Source organism: Saccopteryx leptura, chromosome 1, assembly GCF_036850995.1.
Source record: "Saccopteryx leptura isolate mSacLep1 chromosome 1, mSacLep1_pri_phased_curated, whole genome shotgun sequence".
Classification (NCBI taxonomy): domain Eukaryota; kingdom Metazoa; phylum Chordata; class Mammalia; order Chiroptera; family Emballonuridae; genus Saccopteryx; species Saccopteryx leptura.
The window spans coordinates 239193170-239205556 of record NC_089503.1 but is presented as its reverse complement, the minus strand read 5'-3'; the positions used below and the strand labels follow the sequence as shown (position 1 = coordinate 239205556).

Genomic DNA, 12387 nt, shown 5'->3' with positions numbered 1-12387 from the left:
TTGGCACTTTATTCCCTTAAACTCCTCTTAGTTGTACTTTGTTACCTACAGAGGAAACAGAGAGAATGTAAACATGGTCTTGTCTTCCAGAGCTTGGTCCTGTGAGAGAGAAAAGACATAAACGAGGGGGAAGGGAGAGTAAGGATTTGTAGTTCAGGGTGTGGGCTTTTTAGGACTTTCTGCCTTTTACTCTAGTCTGCTCCATCCTTTTTCCCCAGGGGGAAATCCTTCTCATGCTTTAAGCTAAATGTCCCTTAACTGCATTCACAGATAAAATTGGTCCATTTTCTTTGTGCCTTGTTCCTGAGCTAGACCCAAATTAAGTGACTTCTTTGAGGTCAGGGAACCTTGTCCAGTTCATCTATTTACCCCTAAGACACAACACATGATGTCACATAAGGCTGACCAACAACTAAAATAAAAGTCTCATATAATAGACTGAAATCCTCCAGGTTAGAGATTAATTTGTGAGTGTATATGCACTGTGTAATTTAGTAAACAGTAGTGACTGAAAATAAATGTTTAGACATATCTTAGAAATGGAAGTGTCTCTGGAGAAAATAATTTCTGGCCCTTCTAGTTACAGTTTGGATTTGCTGTGTGTTAATGGCTATTACATGTACTCTGTCTACCCTGCCTGACAACTGACCTTTACCTCTGTTGACGTCAGACCATCCTAAATGTTTGGTGGAAATCTATTTACTACATTCATTATGCTACAGAGCGCACTAACAAATGTGTATGATATACTTATATATTAGCATGTTGATGGAAATAAAAATTCCATTAGCCACTGGAAAATGGTCCTGCCTTTTGTACTTATACATAAGGACCCAAATATAGAGCAGGACTGTAAAGTACCTACAAGGGTGTGATTTGGGATAAGGTCGGTCTTCAGGTTCTGGGTGGGCCAGAGAGCCAAATGATTCTAGTTCTTTTTGCGAGAAAAGGGAAATGAAGGAGAGATTTATCTCTAATATGAAGTTATTCATAAAGATCTCTTCATGACAGTAATATTTTTCCCATTTATAACTAAAGACTGAACATCAGGAGTAACCTTGTAAAGTTTGTCTATTATAGCCCTATACTTATTTCCCTTTAATGGTGAGACTTATGTAGCTTACAGTAGTCTACAATGCTTTGGCTAGATAGAAGGTGATAGCTATTCTATGTTGTGTACTTAAAAAGCTTATGTTCTTTGACTTAGCTCCAAATTATAGAGACCTAGAAAAATTTATGTTTATCATTACTGATGTTCATTCTTCCATTTGACATTCCAAGGACAGTTGTGGTTTCTTATGGTTATGGCTTCGCTGCACAGCCTTGTTAAGTATTTGGAAATTGTTTTAAACCAAGAAATCATTCATCTAAACAGCAGTCATCCAAATTATATGATGTTCCATTAATAAGAAGTTCATTGCACCTGTGTGAAATAATGTCAATAGAATGTTAATAGAATGTAGGATCTGGACCCTGGCTGGTTTGCTCAGTGGATAGAGCGTTGGTCTGGCATATGGATGTCCCAGGTTCAATTCCAGGTCAGGGAAAACAGGAGAAGCAATGATCTGCTTCTCTTCCCCTTTTTATCCCCCTTCGCTTCCTCTTCCCTTCTTGCAGCCAGTGACTCGTTATTAGAGTGTAGTCCCAGGTGCTGAGGATAGCTCAACTGGTCTGAGCATGTCAGCCCTCAGGTGCTAAAAGTAGCTCGGTTGATTCAAGCATTGGCCCCAGCAGGGGTTGCTGGGTGGATCCTGGTTGGGGCACATATGGAGGTCTGTCTCACTATCTCCCTTCCTCTCACTTAAAAAAAAAAAAAAAGAATCGAGGATCTCTCTAGGACATAATTCTCACATTTTCATCTTTTCCTGTAGGCTGGGCACCCATTCCAGCAGCGCTGTGCACAGTCGGCCTATTGTAATAGTAAGCAGAAGTGGGAGTCACCTGTATTTCTTCTCTTCTTGGATTGCGTGTGGCAGATACTCCGTCAGTTCCCTTGTTCTTTTGAATTTAACGAGAATTTCCTCATCGCACTCTTTGAGCATGCTTATGCCTCACAATTTGGAACATTCCTGGGCAACAATGAAAGTGAGAGGTGGGTACACTGCCAACCTGGAGGCATTTTATTTTAGGTTGTTGTGACCACTTCCTAAAAGAGACCAGAATTTGGCTATACATTACTGTTATTTGTAAGATGGTAGTGATTACACTTAGTATAAATTACTTGACATGTCTTATTAGTAGACTATCACATGCGAGGTGAGAACAGACTCGTAGGCTTTGTTTTGTAAATTAAAATGAGTCTACATACTAACAAAAAAGCTTTGAATAGCCTGACCAGGCGGTGGCACAGTGGATAGAGCATTGGACTGGGATGCAGAGGACCCAGGTTTGAGACCCTGAGGTCGCCAGCTTGAGCGCAGGCTCATCTGGTTTGAGCAAAAGCTCACCAGCTTGGACCCAAGGTCGCTGACTCGAGCAAGAGGTTACTCGGTCTGCTGAAGACCCGCGGTCAAGGCACATATGTGAAAGCAATCAATGAACAACTAAGGTGTCGCAATGCGCAACAAAAAACTAATGATTGATGCTTCTCATCTCTCCGTTCCTGTCTGTCTATCCCTCTCTCTGACTCTGTCTCTGTAAAAAAAAAAAAAAAAAAAAAAAAAAAAGCTTTGAATAAATTGGGTAACAATTTTAAGTTATCATTTCCTTATAGAATCATAGTATTTCACATCTGCAAGAAGTCTTAACATAAAATCTAACTGCACCCTCCATCCAGTTTTATAGATTTAAGGAGGTAATATGCAGATAAGTTAAATGCCTTGTCCAGGGACACACAGCCAGCTGGTCACCACAGCCTTTCTCTGTTAAAGTAATGAGTGGAACTTGGCATTTAAGTAATATATTTGACTATGAGTTCTTTCTGGTATTGTACCTGTCAATGCCCCTCAGACCTACATTAATAAAAGGGGTCACCATTAGATTTTGTCTCATATTCTGATTCCCATTTGGTAGAGACGCCCAGTAGTGCTGATGGAGAAGGATGCTGTAGCTGTGTGGGGCAGGCTCAGCCAACACGTTCAGTGGGTGGCTAGCCATGGGCTTGGGGCAGGGGCCAGCGGGAGCAGTGGGGCAGTGGTTTCCTGTCCTCGCCACGCCTGGCTCCTGGGGACATAGTATGGGAATTGCTATCCTAGCAACTACATGCTAGTACCACATGGGTTCCATGATTATGTGGATTCTTTTTATTACTATATAATAATATTCACATAATTAACTTTGATGATGGTTATAAGTAATCAAGTGATTTCAGAGATAAAACCAATTGTATAGTCAAACTTTAGCTTGAACAGAATACTGTGAAAATGAATATATTATCCTTTTACTTATTTAAGGTTTACCACAAATTATTTTTCAATTATTATTAAAATTTATTTTTTACAGTTTACTTTCCATTCCTAATGGTTTATTCCATGATAAAGTGTGTTACAGAATTTCAGGATTACATATTATGAAGACTTTATTGAATATGAGTGTAGATTAAATCTGTATTCATATCAAGATACATATTTACTTTTAATCCATTTAGCTATTTTAAATTAAAATGCAATCCCAGATACAATAAAGGACTTTGTATATGGGTTAATGTTTAATATCAAAGTTAACATGACCAGACTCTGGGTTTTTCCTTCTTTTTTTTTTTTTCAGAGACAGAGAGTTAGAGAGAGGGAGAGACAGGGACAGACAGACAGGAACAGAGAGAGATGAGAAGCATCAATCATCAGTTTTTCGTTGCAACACCTTAGTTGTTCATTGATTGCTTTCTCATATGTACCTTGACCGCAGGCCTTCAGCAGACCAAGTAACCCCTTGCTTGAGCCAGCAAGTAACCCCTTGCTTGGGTCCAAGCTGGTGAGCTTTCCTCAAACCAGATGAGCCTGCGCTCACGCTGGCGACCTCGGGGTCTCGAACCTGGGTCCTCCGTATTCCAGTCTGACACTCTATCCACTGCGCCACCGCATGGTCAGGCAGGTTTTTCCTTCTTGCTGGTTGTTTTGTTGTTGAGAGTTATAATGTTGCATTTTCTGACATACTTTTATTTCACATTTTATTCCTCAATGAAGTCTTATATTCTGCCTTCTAACATACAGAGAAGAGAAACTGTCCTATTAGGAGTAACATTTGATAGTGGTTGTTATAAATTAATTGCTCTAATGCCAGTTTTCTTCCTTGATCAGATGTAAGTTGAAGCTACAGCAGAAAACGATGTCTCTGTGGTCTTGGGTCAATCGGCCCAGTGAACTGAGTAAATTCACCAATCCTCTCTTTGAAGCCAACAATCTTGTCATCTGGCCTTCGGTTGCTCCACAGAGTCTTCATCTCTGGGAAGGTGAGACATGCATCCTTAGCAAACTTTTTATCAACAGTCAGGGATACTTTCTCAACTGCCTGTGAGTATATGCTATTGTTGATATTTGAAGATGGTAACTTGGACCTGACTCTCAGGCCTGTGTGTAACTATTTCTTTCTTAATGCTTTTTTGAGGAACCTTCATACTATATACCATAATGGTTGTTCCTTTTTACAATCCCACCAACAGTATGCAGGGGCTCCAATTTATTCACATCCTTGCTAAGAGTTATTTTCTTATTGGGTCCCCCTTTCCATTGGTAGTGGCCATCCTAATGGGAGTGGGGAAAGTACATTACTTTTTGTATAAGAAAGTTGTAAATAGTTTTGACAGGAATAGACTGTAAACTCAAGGAAACGGTTTGTTTCCTTTATTAAGCAGTCATTAGGATAGGTTCTTGCTACTGAAGTGTTAATAAGCTAGCCCTACTAGTTAGGGTATATAAATGTCCACAAATGCCACCCATGAATGCAGTCATGCATACATCCCAGTGTTCATGTGGAACAATAATCCGTGCTTAATTTGCAAATCTATTCTAAAGAAGGTGCTTTACCTACATTAATTTTCAGACTCCTGAAGCTTATCTCCTTAAATACCAAAGCCTGTTTTTAAAAAAACAGTCAAAATATATCTAAAATAATATATATTTGCCATTCATTAAAGAAAGCCTATAAAATACCATTTAGTTTCTTTTTAATCGTTTTGAAGGTAGTAGGTGCATCTTGATTCATCTGTAGTAAACAGCAGAAGGCATACACACAGGGACGGCAGCTGTTTGGTAAATTGAACTGAAGTACCATAAATGTCAGTTAGTTTACCATGTTCTGATATGTTTTGCCCTCATGGACAGTTCATGTGGGGAAAGCTGTTGCCTTTATGTGTGAAAGTTGCTTTGTTTCTTTGGCCTGAGATCAAGTCTGTTTCCAGCACTTCTCTGGATGTCAGCTCTCATGTTTGTTCTGCTTGGTGTATCTGTCAATAGCTGCTTCCTTCCCCCTCAGTTTATGCTTTCTAATCTAATCTGTTGAGGTGTCCCCTAGTCAGAATCGTGGGAAAATGGCCTCGGATAGTCCCGAGGTGCTCTGAGTCTGAGCCTTAGTGCTATAGGAATTTCTGGCTGCTCAGAACTTCTCTTTGCTTTCTCTCTTAATTGTTGTAGACAGTCACAGATGCAGGATAAGTGGTCTCTGAAATGAGAGATCTTAGCTCTACTTCTTGTTTCAGACTTCTGGAACAATTTACTTAAAGGCCACTCTCATGCTTAATAACTGAAATGAGAGACTAGCTTATTTAGGAGAAAAGCTACCTTTGGGAATTGGATGGCCTGAAGGATGATCTAACTAGTTTTTACCAAACCTTGCTGAGAGTTTAGGGATTCAGTGATAGGAGGAAATCTTGGTGGTTATGTGAATGACTTCCTATCACTCTATTAAGAACAATTTCCATATGTATTTAGTGTCTCCACACTTAGAACTGGAAGACATGCCATCCATGTTAGATAAAAACCTTCTCATGGTAGGTATATAAAGTGTATGAGACTACTCTTTAGCCTTCAAATGTTTCTCTGTTGTTTATATTTATATCATAGTTATCCATTAATATTAAATAATTCCTGTATTGATGAACAGGATTTTAAAAATAGGCTCATATAATTGAAAAAGTCAACACAGGTTAGTCTTTAAGCTACACTATTTCCCTTCCTGATAGAGTAGCATTTGGACGTGTGTCGGAAGACTCTTGAGGAGGGTGCATGGCAGTTTGGTTTATGGAATGTATTTTAATGAATCATAAAGCCTTTGTGAATTTGCCAGCTACTGTGCAAGCCTGGAAAGTTTTGGTACCTACTTACTTGAATATCTTAAAGCCATTATTTTGGACGATATAGTTAACATAGGTCTATGTAGAGAAAATGTCTCCTTTTAGTTCATAATAAAATGATAGTTTTTATTTGGGAAAGAAGCAATTGCCTGCATAATTGAAAAGCGAGCCTCTTAGGTAACAAGGGACAAAAAGTGCTGAAGTCTAGGCTTTTAAATATTTTGTTATTTAAAAAGACTGACTCACATTTCCAGTAAAAGTGATTGCACACATGTAGGAGGTCCTACAGGTCTGGATAAAGTTCTGTAATTGTGGAAAAAAAGATTTCTGTTGTGAAACTGAAAAGTTTATGCCATAAATTATCAGCTTGTTTTCCTGGTTAGGTTATGTTAGAGAACAGTGTTTTGAACTATTTCGTAATTTTGTGTGTGTGTGTGTGGGGGGGGGGGTTGAAGAATTAATGAGCGTGTACATAGAAATAGTGACTTCTTAAATATTGTATTTAATTGTACTCTTTCAGCACCTGTATATTTTAGAATATAATAAAACATAGATGTGAATTGTGGGGGGGGGGGGGAAGAAAAAATTAATATATACCAATCACAACTGTAACGTTAATCCATTGTATGTATCTTTCTCCCTTCTGTTTTCCTTTCTGGATTCAATAGGCATTTTCCTACGTTGGAACAGATCCTCCAAGTATTTGGATGAAGCATATGAAGAAATGGTTAACATCATTGAATATAATAAGGAATTACAAGCAAAAGTAAATATCCTTAGGAGGCAGCTGGCAGAACTGGAGACTGAGGATGGGATGCAGGAGAGTCCCTGAGCAGTGTCCCCACACCCTCTGTAAGGACCTCCCGCACCTGTTCCCATCTTTTCTCCTGCTCTTCCGCTCACTTTTACACGGTAGCCTTGAAGTTAAGGCTTTAGATTTGTGAACCCTCTAGTCGAACGGATTTCTTAATACTTTATGAATGATACATACTACAATTATTCATGTTTTATGTGGCCTCTTAGGCCTCTTTACTTTGGGAGCGAGAATGAGGTGCTAGTCATTTTATTTTATTTTATTTTATTTTACATGAACCAGGTGACCTATGTAATGCCATTTGTGTTATATGCCATTTCATCATAAGCTTTTCTCTGTGTCCACTTTCCAGTGCTTCAGACCAGTCAAAGATATGATTAATCTCTTTAGGGAATATGTTAGTTTAAAAAAAGATCAGACATTTAATCACTTTGAATATCGAAATACTTTTCAAAACTGAAATGGTGGATAAACCAAGAATTTTATGTTTAACATGCCATTTCCAATCCCTTGCCATTCTCTTTAAAATAGTTTTGGACTAATAAAGCTGAATTCCATCTCATTTTGGTTTGTCAAAAAAGGAAATTTGAATATTCAAGGTAAATTATTTTTACAAGGGCCATAGGTATAGTCCTCTGATATTTACATTCAGAAGTAAACTTAACAGTAGACAGTAAAAGTGTGTGCAATATAGAAATAAAGTAGGAATATGTTACTGATATGGTATTGTTACTGTTGAATTGGTTTTTCAGGTTTTTGACCATTTATACATATATGTACCAGAAGCTTGATGTAACATTAAACCATCATTTATAATAGATAATAATTTGTTATAATTAAGCTACAAATAATGGTTTCCTTAAACCAGAGATGCGCTGCCCTTGTCTGAGTTCCTATTGCACTGGTTTATGTATGTGTGTGTATGTTTTATTTTTTAAGAGTTCTAAGAGTTTACTATATAATACTGTGGTTACAACTTTCATGGTGGTTTGAACCTTTTGAAAATTTATCTTGCCTCTGCTGATTTGCCCATGATATATTAGGCAAATATAATTTAAGTGGAGGTGCAAGTTCATGAACATGATTCAGCTTGTTTGAAACTTCATATCTGAACCGTTTCAGTGTTATAGAGACAGTGCTGTGTCCTGCTAGTCTATGCCTGCAACTCTGAAAGTTGGCAGTTCAGGGTTTTCCATGTCTGTTTCTGTTTTGTAGAATTGTTCATTTTAACAAATACTATCAATTCTAATTATCCTTTAAAAGGATAGTTGAAAAGTAGTCATTAATATCATTCTACCCCATCTGTATATAACCATTTCAGTGTAAAACATACCAAAACTGAACCCAGCTTTAGAGTTATGTATGTATTGAACTAAAAGTGTAATTAAAAAGAAAACAAAAACTGACTCTATCAAAATCTCTGGCCACATTCAGAAGCCTTAGAAAGTGGCAAATTCTGTCTGTCTCCAATTGCCCAAGCTTTACCTTTTTTCTGTTTCCCCAGACTTGTAGGAGAAGGCTGGCCAACAATTCATAGTCAGATCTCTCTTGGTAAATTTGCCTGCCTTCTCCTATAAGCTCAGTTTTATTCTCAACTTATTTTCTTGGCTATAGTTATTCGTCTTGAGGCATTAAAGCCCTCACCAAAAAGCTAAGGCAAGGAGCAAAGGAGAGATGCACTATCTTGCTATATATATTTCTGTGTTGTGTGAAATGTTTATATTTTTTTAAAAGAAGAAACATCCTAGCTTTTTTATGGCCCCTCAAAATTGCTTGCTGCTTTGTTCGGGCAGCTGACCTTTTTGTTTTCTCCTAATTTTGTCTCAAGACTAGATGTGAAACAGGAGCCCTTTTTGTCTCTGTTAATAATAGACCCATAAGGAAAACCATCTAGAGACTTTTATTTTCCAGTAATTCTTTAAAAGTGACCCCCACTAGTGATATTGACTGGCCATAGGGCTTCTATGGGTTTAAACTTTGGAGGGAGTTTTCATTAGGTTTGGTCATGGAGCAATTATAGGCCATCAATTTATACCCGTCTTCCTGCTGTACGTTTAAGTGTAAGCCAGAGTACAACAGTATATAGGGTTTCAATTGCTTTTTATTTTCTTTTATTGAGACAGCAATCTTAAGCTTTTAGATGTTTGCATTTTAGTATTGATTTATAATCAGAGATTATCCAAACCTCAGTTCTGATTATAGATTGTAAAAACAAACTTTGGGGCCCTGGCCAGGTACTCAGTTGTGGATTCGATCCTGGTCAGGGCACATACAAGAATCAACCAATGACGGCATGAATAGGAATGACAAGTCGATGTTTTCTCTCCGTCTCCCTTCCTCTTTCTCTCAAAATCAATGAATTAAAAAAAAAAAGAATTGAAAAACAAACTTTGGTATCAATGCACTTTCAAAGGGGTCATATACAAATGTAAATATTAAGATTTCCCCAAACTCGAGAACTCTGTCAAAAATAAGTGCATTATCAATATAACTTGAACAGGGTTTTTAGTAATACTGTTAAGTTACCCCTCCACTGGATGAGAAGAATACATACAATGAATATCCTCATGAGAAGATACTCACTAAACATTAAGTTTGGATAATTGTCTTGATAAATGTGGCTTTAAAACACATTTAATGTGTTTCTGTAATGAAGAGAATGGTGGCAGAATTAGTGAGCAAGCAGATTGCCCCACAGGAGTCAATAGTAATCAAGTGAGAGATATTCAAGTTCTTATATATCAGGCCTCTTCCATATTCATTTATAATGAAGGCTGCTGGTTTACATTATGAGCACGTAAAAAGTATGCCCCACAAAGAATATCTAAAAAATACAAAGGAATACTATAATCCTATATCAGCAATAAAAAAATCTTTAGATGTAAATTAGTGATTTTTTTGAATCAGAAGAACATGGTTGAAAATATAAAAGTGCAGAAACTTTAGGTGGTGATACTTTTTGGTAATTAACTGTTCTAAATTTCTCATTTTGTTTTTATTTAATGAGAAGAAAACAAGCAGAAATTATAAAATTTAACAGGTTTAAATAATCTATAAGTGTGTTGTATTTCTAAGAAAAATTAGGCTTTTGAAGCAAGATTTTAAAGTGATTTTTGAGAAAACTTTAGAAGACGGTAGACAGTCATTTTAGATTCAATATGGGGAATTTAAAAACTTTTTCTTTGAACTCTGAAACCTGATTTACAGACGTGATGTGTCACTGTTTTTCATTTTAAAGGATGAAATTTAGTGAGATTTTAGTCTTTGAGTCAGCTAGTATTTATGTTAAATAAATCAATATCGTAGGAAAGATTTGACTAGTAGTTGTCTCTCCAGGTGAAAAATAGGGACATTTTGCTGCATTTTAAAAAATCTGCTTAAAGATGTAACTCTTGTAGTTAATCTGCTTTCAGGATTAGCTATTTTAATTGTCAGTTTTAACTGGGTTATCTGGATCACTTATTCTAAGGCCTTAACCTGAGGCAAAAGTTTTGGTATTTATTCATATCCAGATTTAATGAATGAAATACATATGAGGGTATTATGAGCACTCTTTATCAGAAAGGTATTTCTTGGACCAAAAATGAGCAATTTTAAGAATAGATGATCCCCTGTTCTGGCAGCTTTGAAATTTCCTGGAGAATGAAGTCATTCAGTACATCTGATGCAGGTTTACATAATACCTCAAGACAACAGAGATTAGTTATTTCTTATTCAACATGTCAGGTCTTTACTCCCTCCCTCCCAGAACTGATATCCTAAGTTATTACCAGATAGTATTTTTATGTAATTCACCATCTTACAAAAAGGCATTAAAAGACTGATTTCACCATTATTATTTATTCTGATGATATGGGATGCTCATTTTCTTACAATATCTGTTTTCTAATTTTTGGTTTACTGAATAAAATTGCTTTCACCTTCACTCAGTCTTTATAATCCCTGGTCCACAGCATCTTCCTTTAAACCAACAGCCCAGAAGAGACCTTCTGAAACCCTACGACTAGATTTTAGAAAATCTGGACTTACCCAAATTCCCTCTAAGAAACCCAGTATCCTCTTTTTGAACGACACTGAGGAACTCTGGTTTGTGCTTAACTTAGTGAATGATAGTGGGGCTCACCGTAGACACTGCTTTGTCCTGAAAATGATTCCTGATGAGAACTTACTGATGTTAGAGCCCTTCTGTTGAACCATCTGTGAGTATACAGATGAACTGTTTGTGATTTGTAATGAAAACAAGTTGTGCACCACTGCCTGTGTCTGTCCACCCGAGACATTTGTTTCACTTTTAAAATGCACATAGCTTTGGAGAGGTGGATCATTCTACACAAATAAACCCTGAGTTCTGTTGTCTAGAATCCTTATAGCTCTATCACCATCTACACTAAAAATGTTGTATTTGCACCCCTTAGTTATTACAAAGAGAATAGTATTTCTTCAATAGCGGGTATTTGAATTGTACCTTGATATATTTGACTGTGACTCTTGGAATTAAGTGCACTATTATTCATGTCCTTACACAATAAAATTGCACTGTATGGCAAATGTGTCTATAATGTATGCTTTGCTAAAATCTCAGAGTGCTTAATGTATAGGTTTCTATATTGTGAACCTGTCTATGTATAGTCTTCTGGAAAAATACCAAACTTTCATCAGTCTGTGTAACATTTTAATATCAGTTATAATGTTTCCTAAGTGGTAAGTTCACTTATGTCCTAAAACTAATATCATTCATTTTGAGTTGGCTGCTTTATCAAGCTTGGTTTACTGAATCAAGAAAACAGTCTTGTCGAACATGGTACTGTTACCATAGTGTGTAAGATTTGTGTGTAGTGTTCTCTCTGTGTGTCAGGGGACTGTTGCACAAATGCTAGTGTTTAAATTTCTACAGACAATAGAAATAAAATTTGAATATATTCAAATACTGGTAAATTAAATCTGTAGGCTGGCTTTTTTTTCAAATATTGGTGAAGATTTGGGCAGCTTTCAATTAAAACATATTTATATATACATGTATATGTATATATAAATGTAATATATAATAAATATAAATATATATATTTTTTGACCTTATGTTTTGAAACAATTCAGATCCATGAAAAAAGTTGCAAAGTAGTACAACTGTCTCCCATATACTGTTCACATAGATTGAGTAGCTGTTAACATTTTTTCACCTTTGAGTTATGCTCTTGAGTGTGTGCATGTGTGTTTGTATGTGTGAGATTTTGTTGAAATATTTGAGGGTAAGTTGCAGACTTCATGACCTTTCTGCCTATGTATTTAACAGGTATTAGAAGTATGTATTATATTTATATACTGTTTACTTGGTATGTACTGACATCAA

At 36.6% G+C, this 12387-nt stretch overlaps 1 protein-coding gene across 1 annotated transcript in view; it reads left to right on the top strand.

Annotated features, from left to right (window-relative positions):
• The window catches only part of MTMR9 (myotubularin related protein 9), a 37376-nt gene extending 25396 nt beyond the window's left edge, over window positions 1–11980 (top strand). The window contains exons 8-10 of the mRNA XM_066388064.1: window positions 1872–2092; window positions 4236–4387; window positions 6895–11980. Of these exons, the coding sequence (XP_066244161.1) occupies window positions 1872–2092; window positions 4236–4387; window positions 6895–7058 (537 nt within the window). The 3' untranslated portion in view covers window positions 7059–11980. The remainder of the gene's footprint in view (window positions 1–1871; window positions 2093–4235; window positions 4388–6894) is intronic.
• The last annotated feature ends 407 nt before the right edge of the window (window positions 11981–12387 follow it).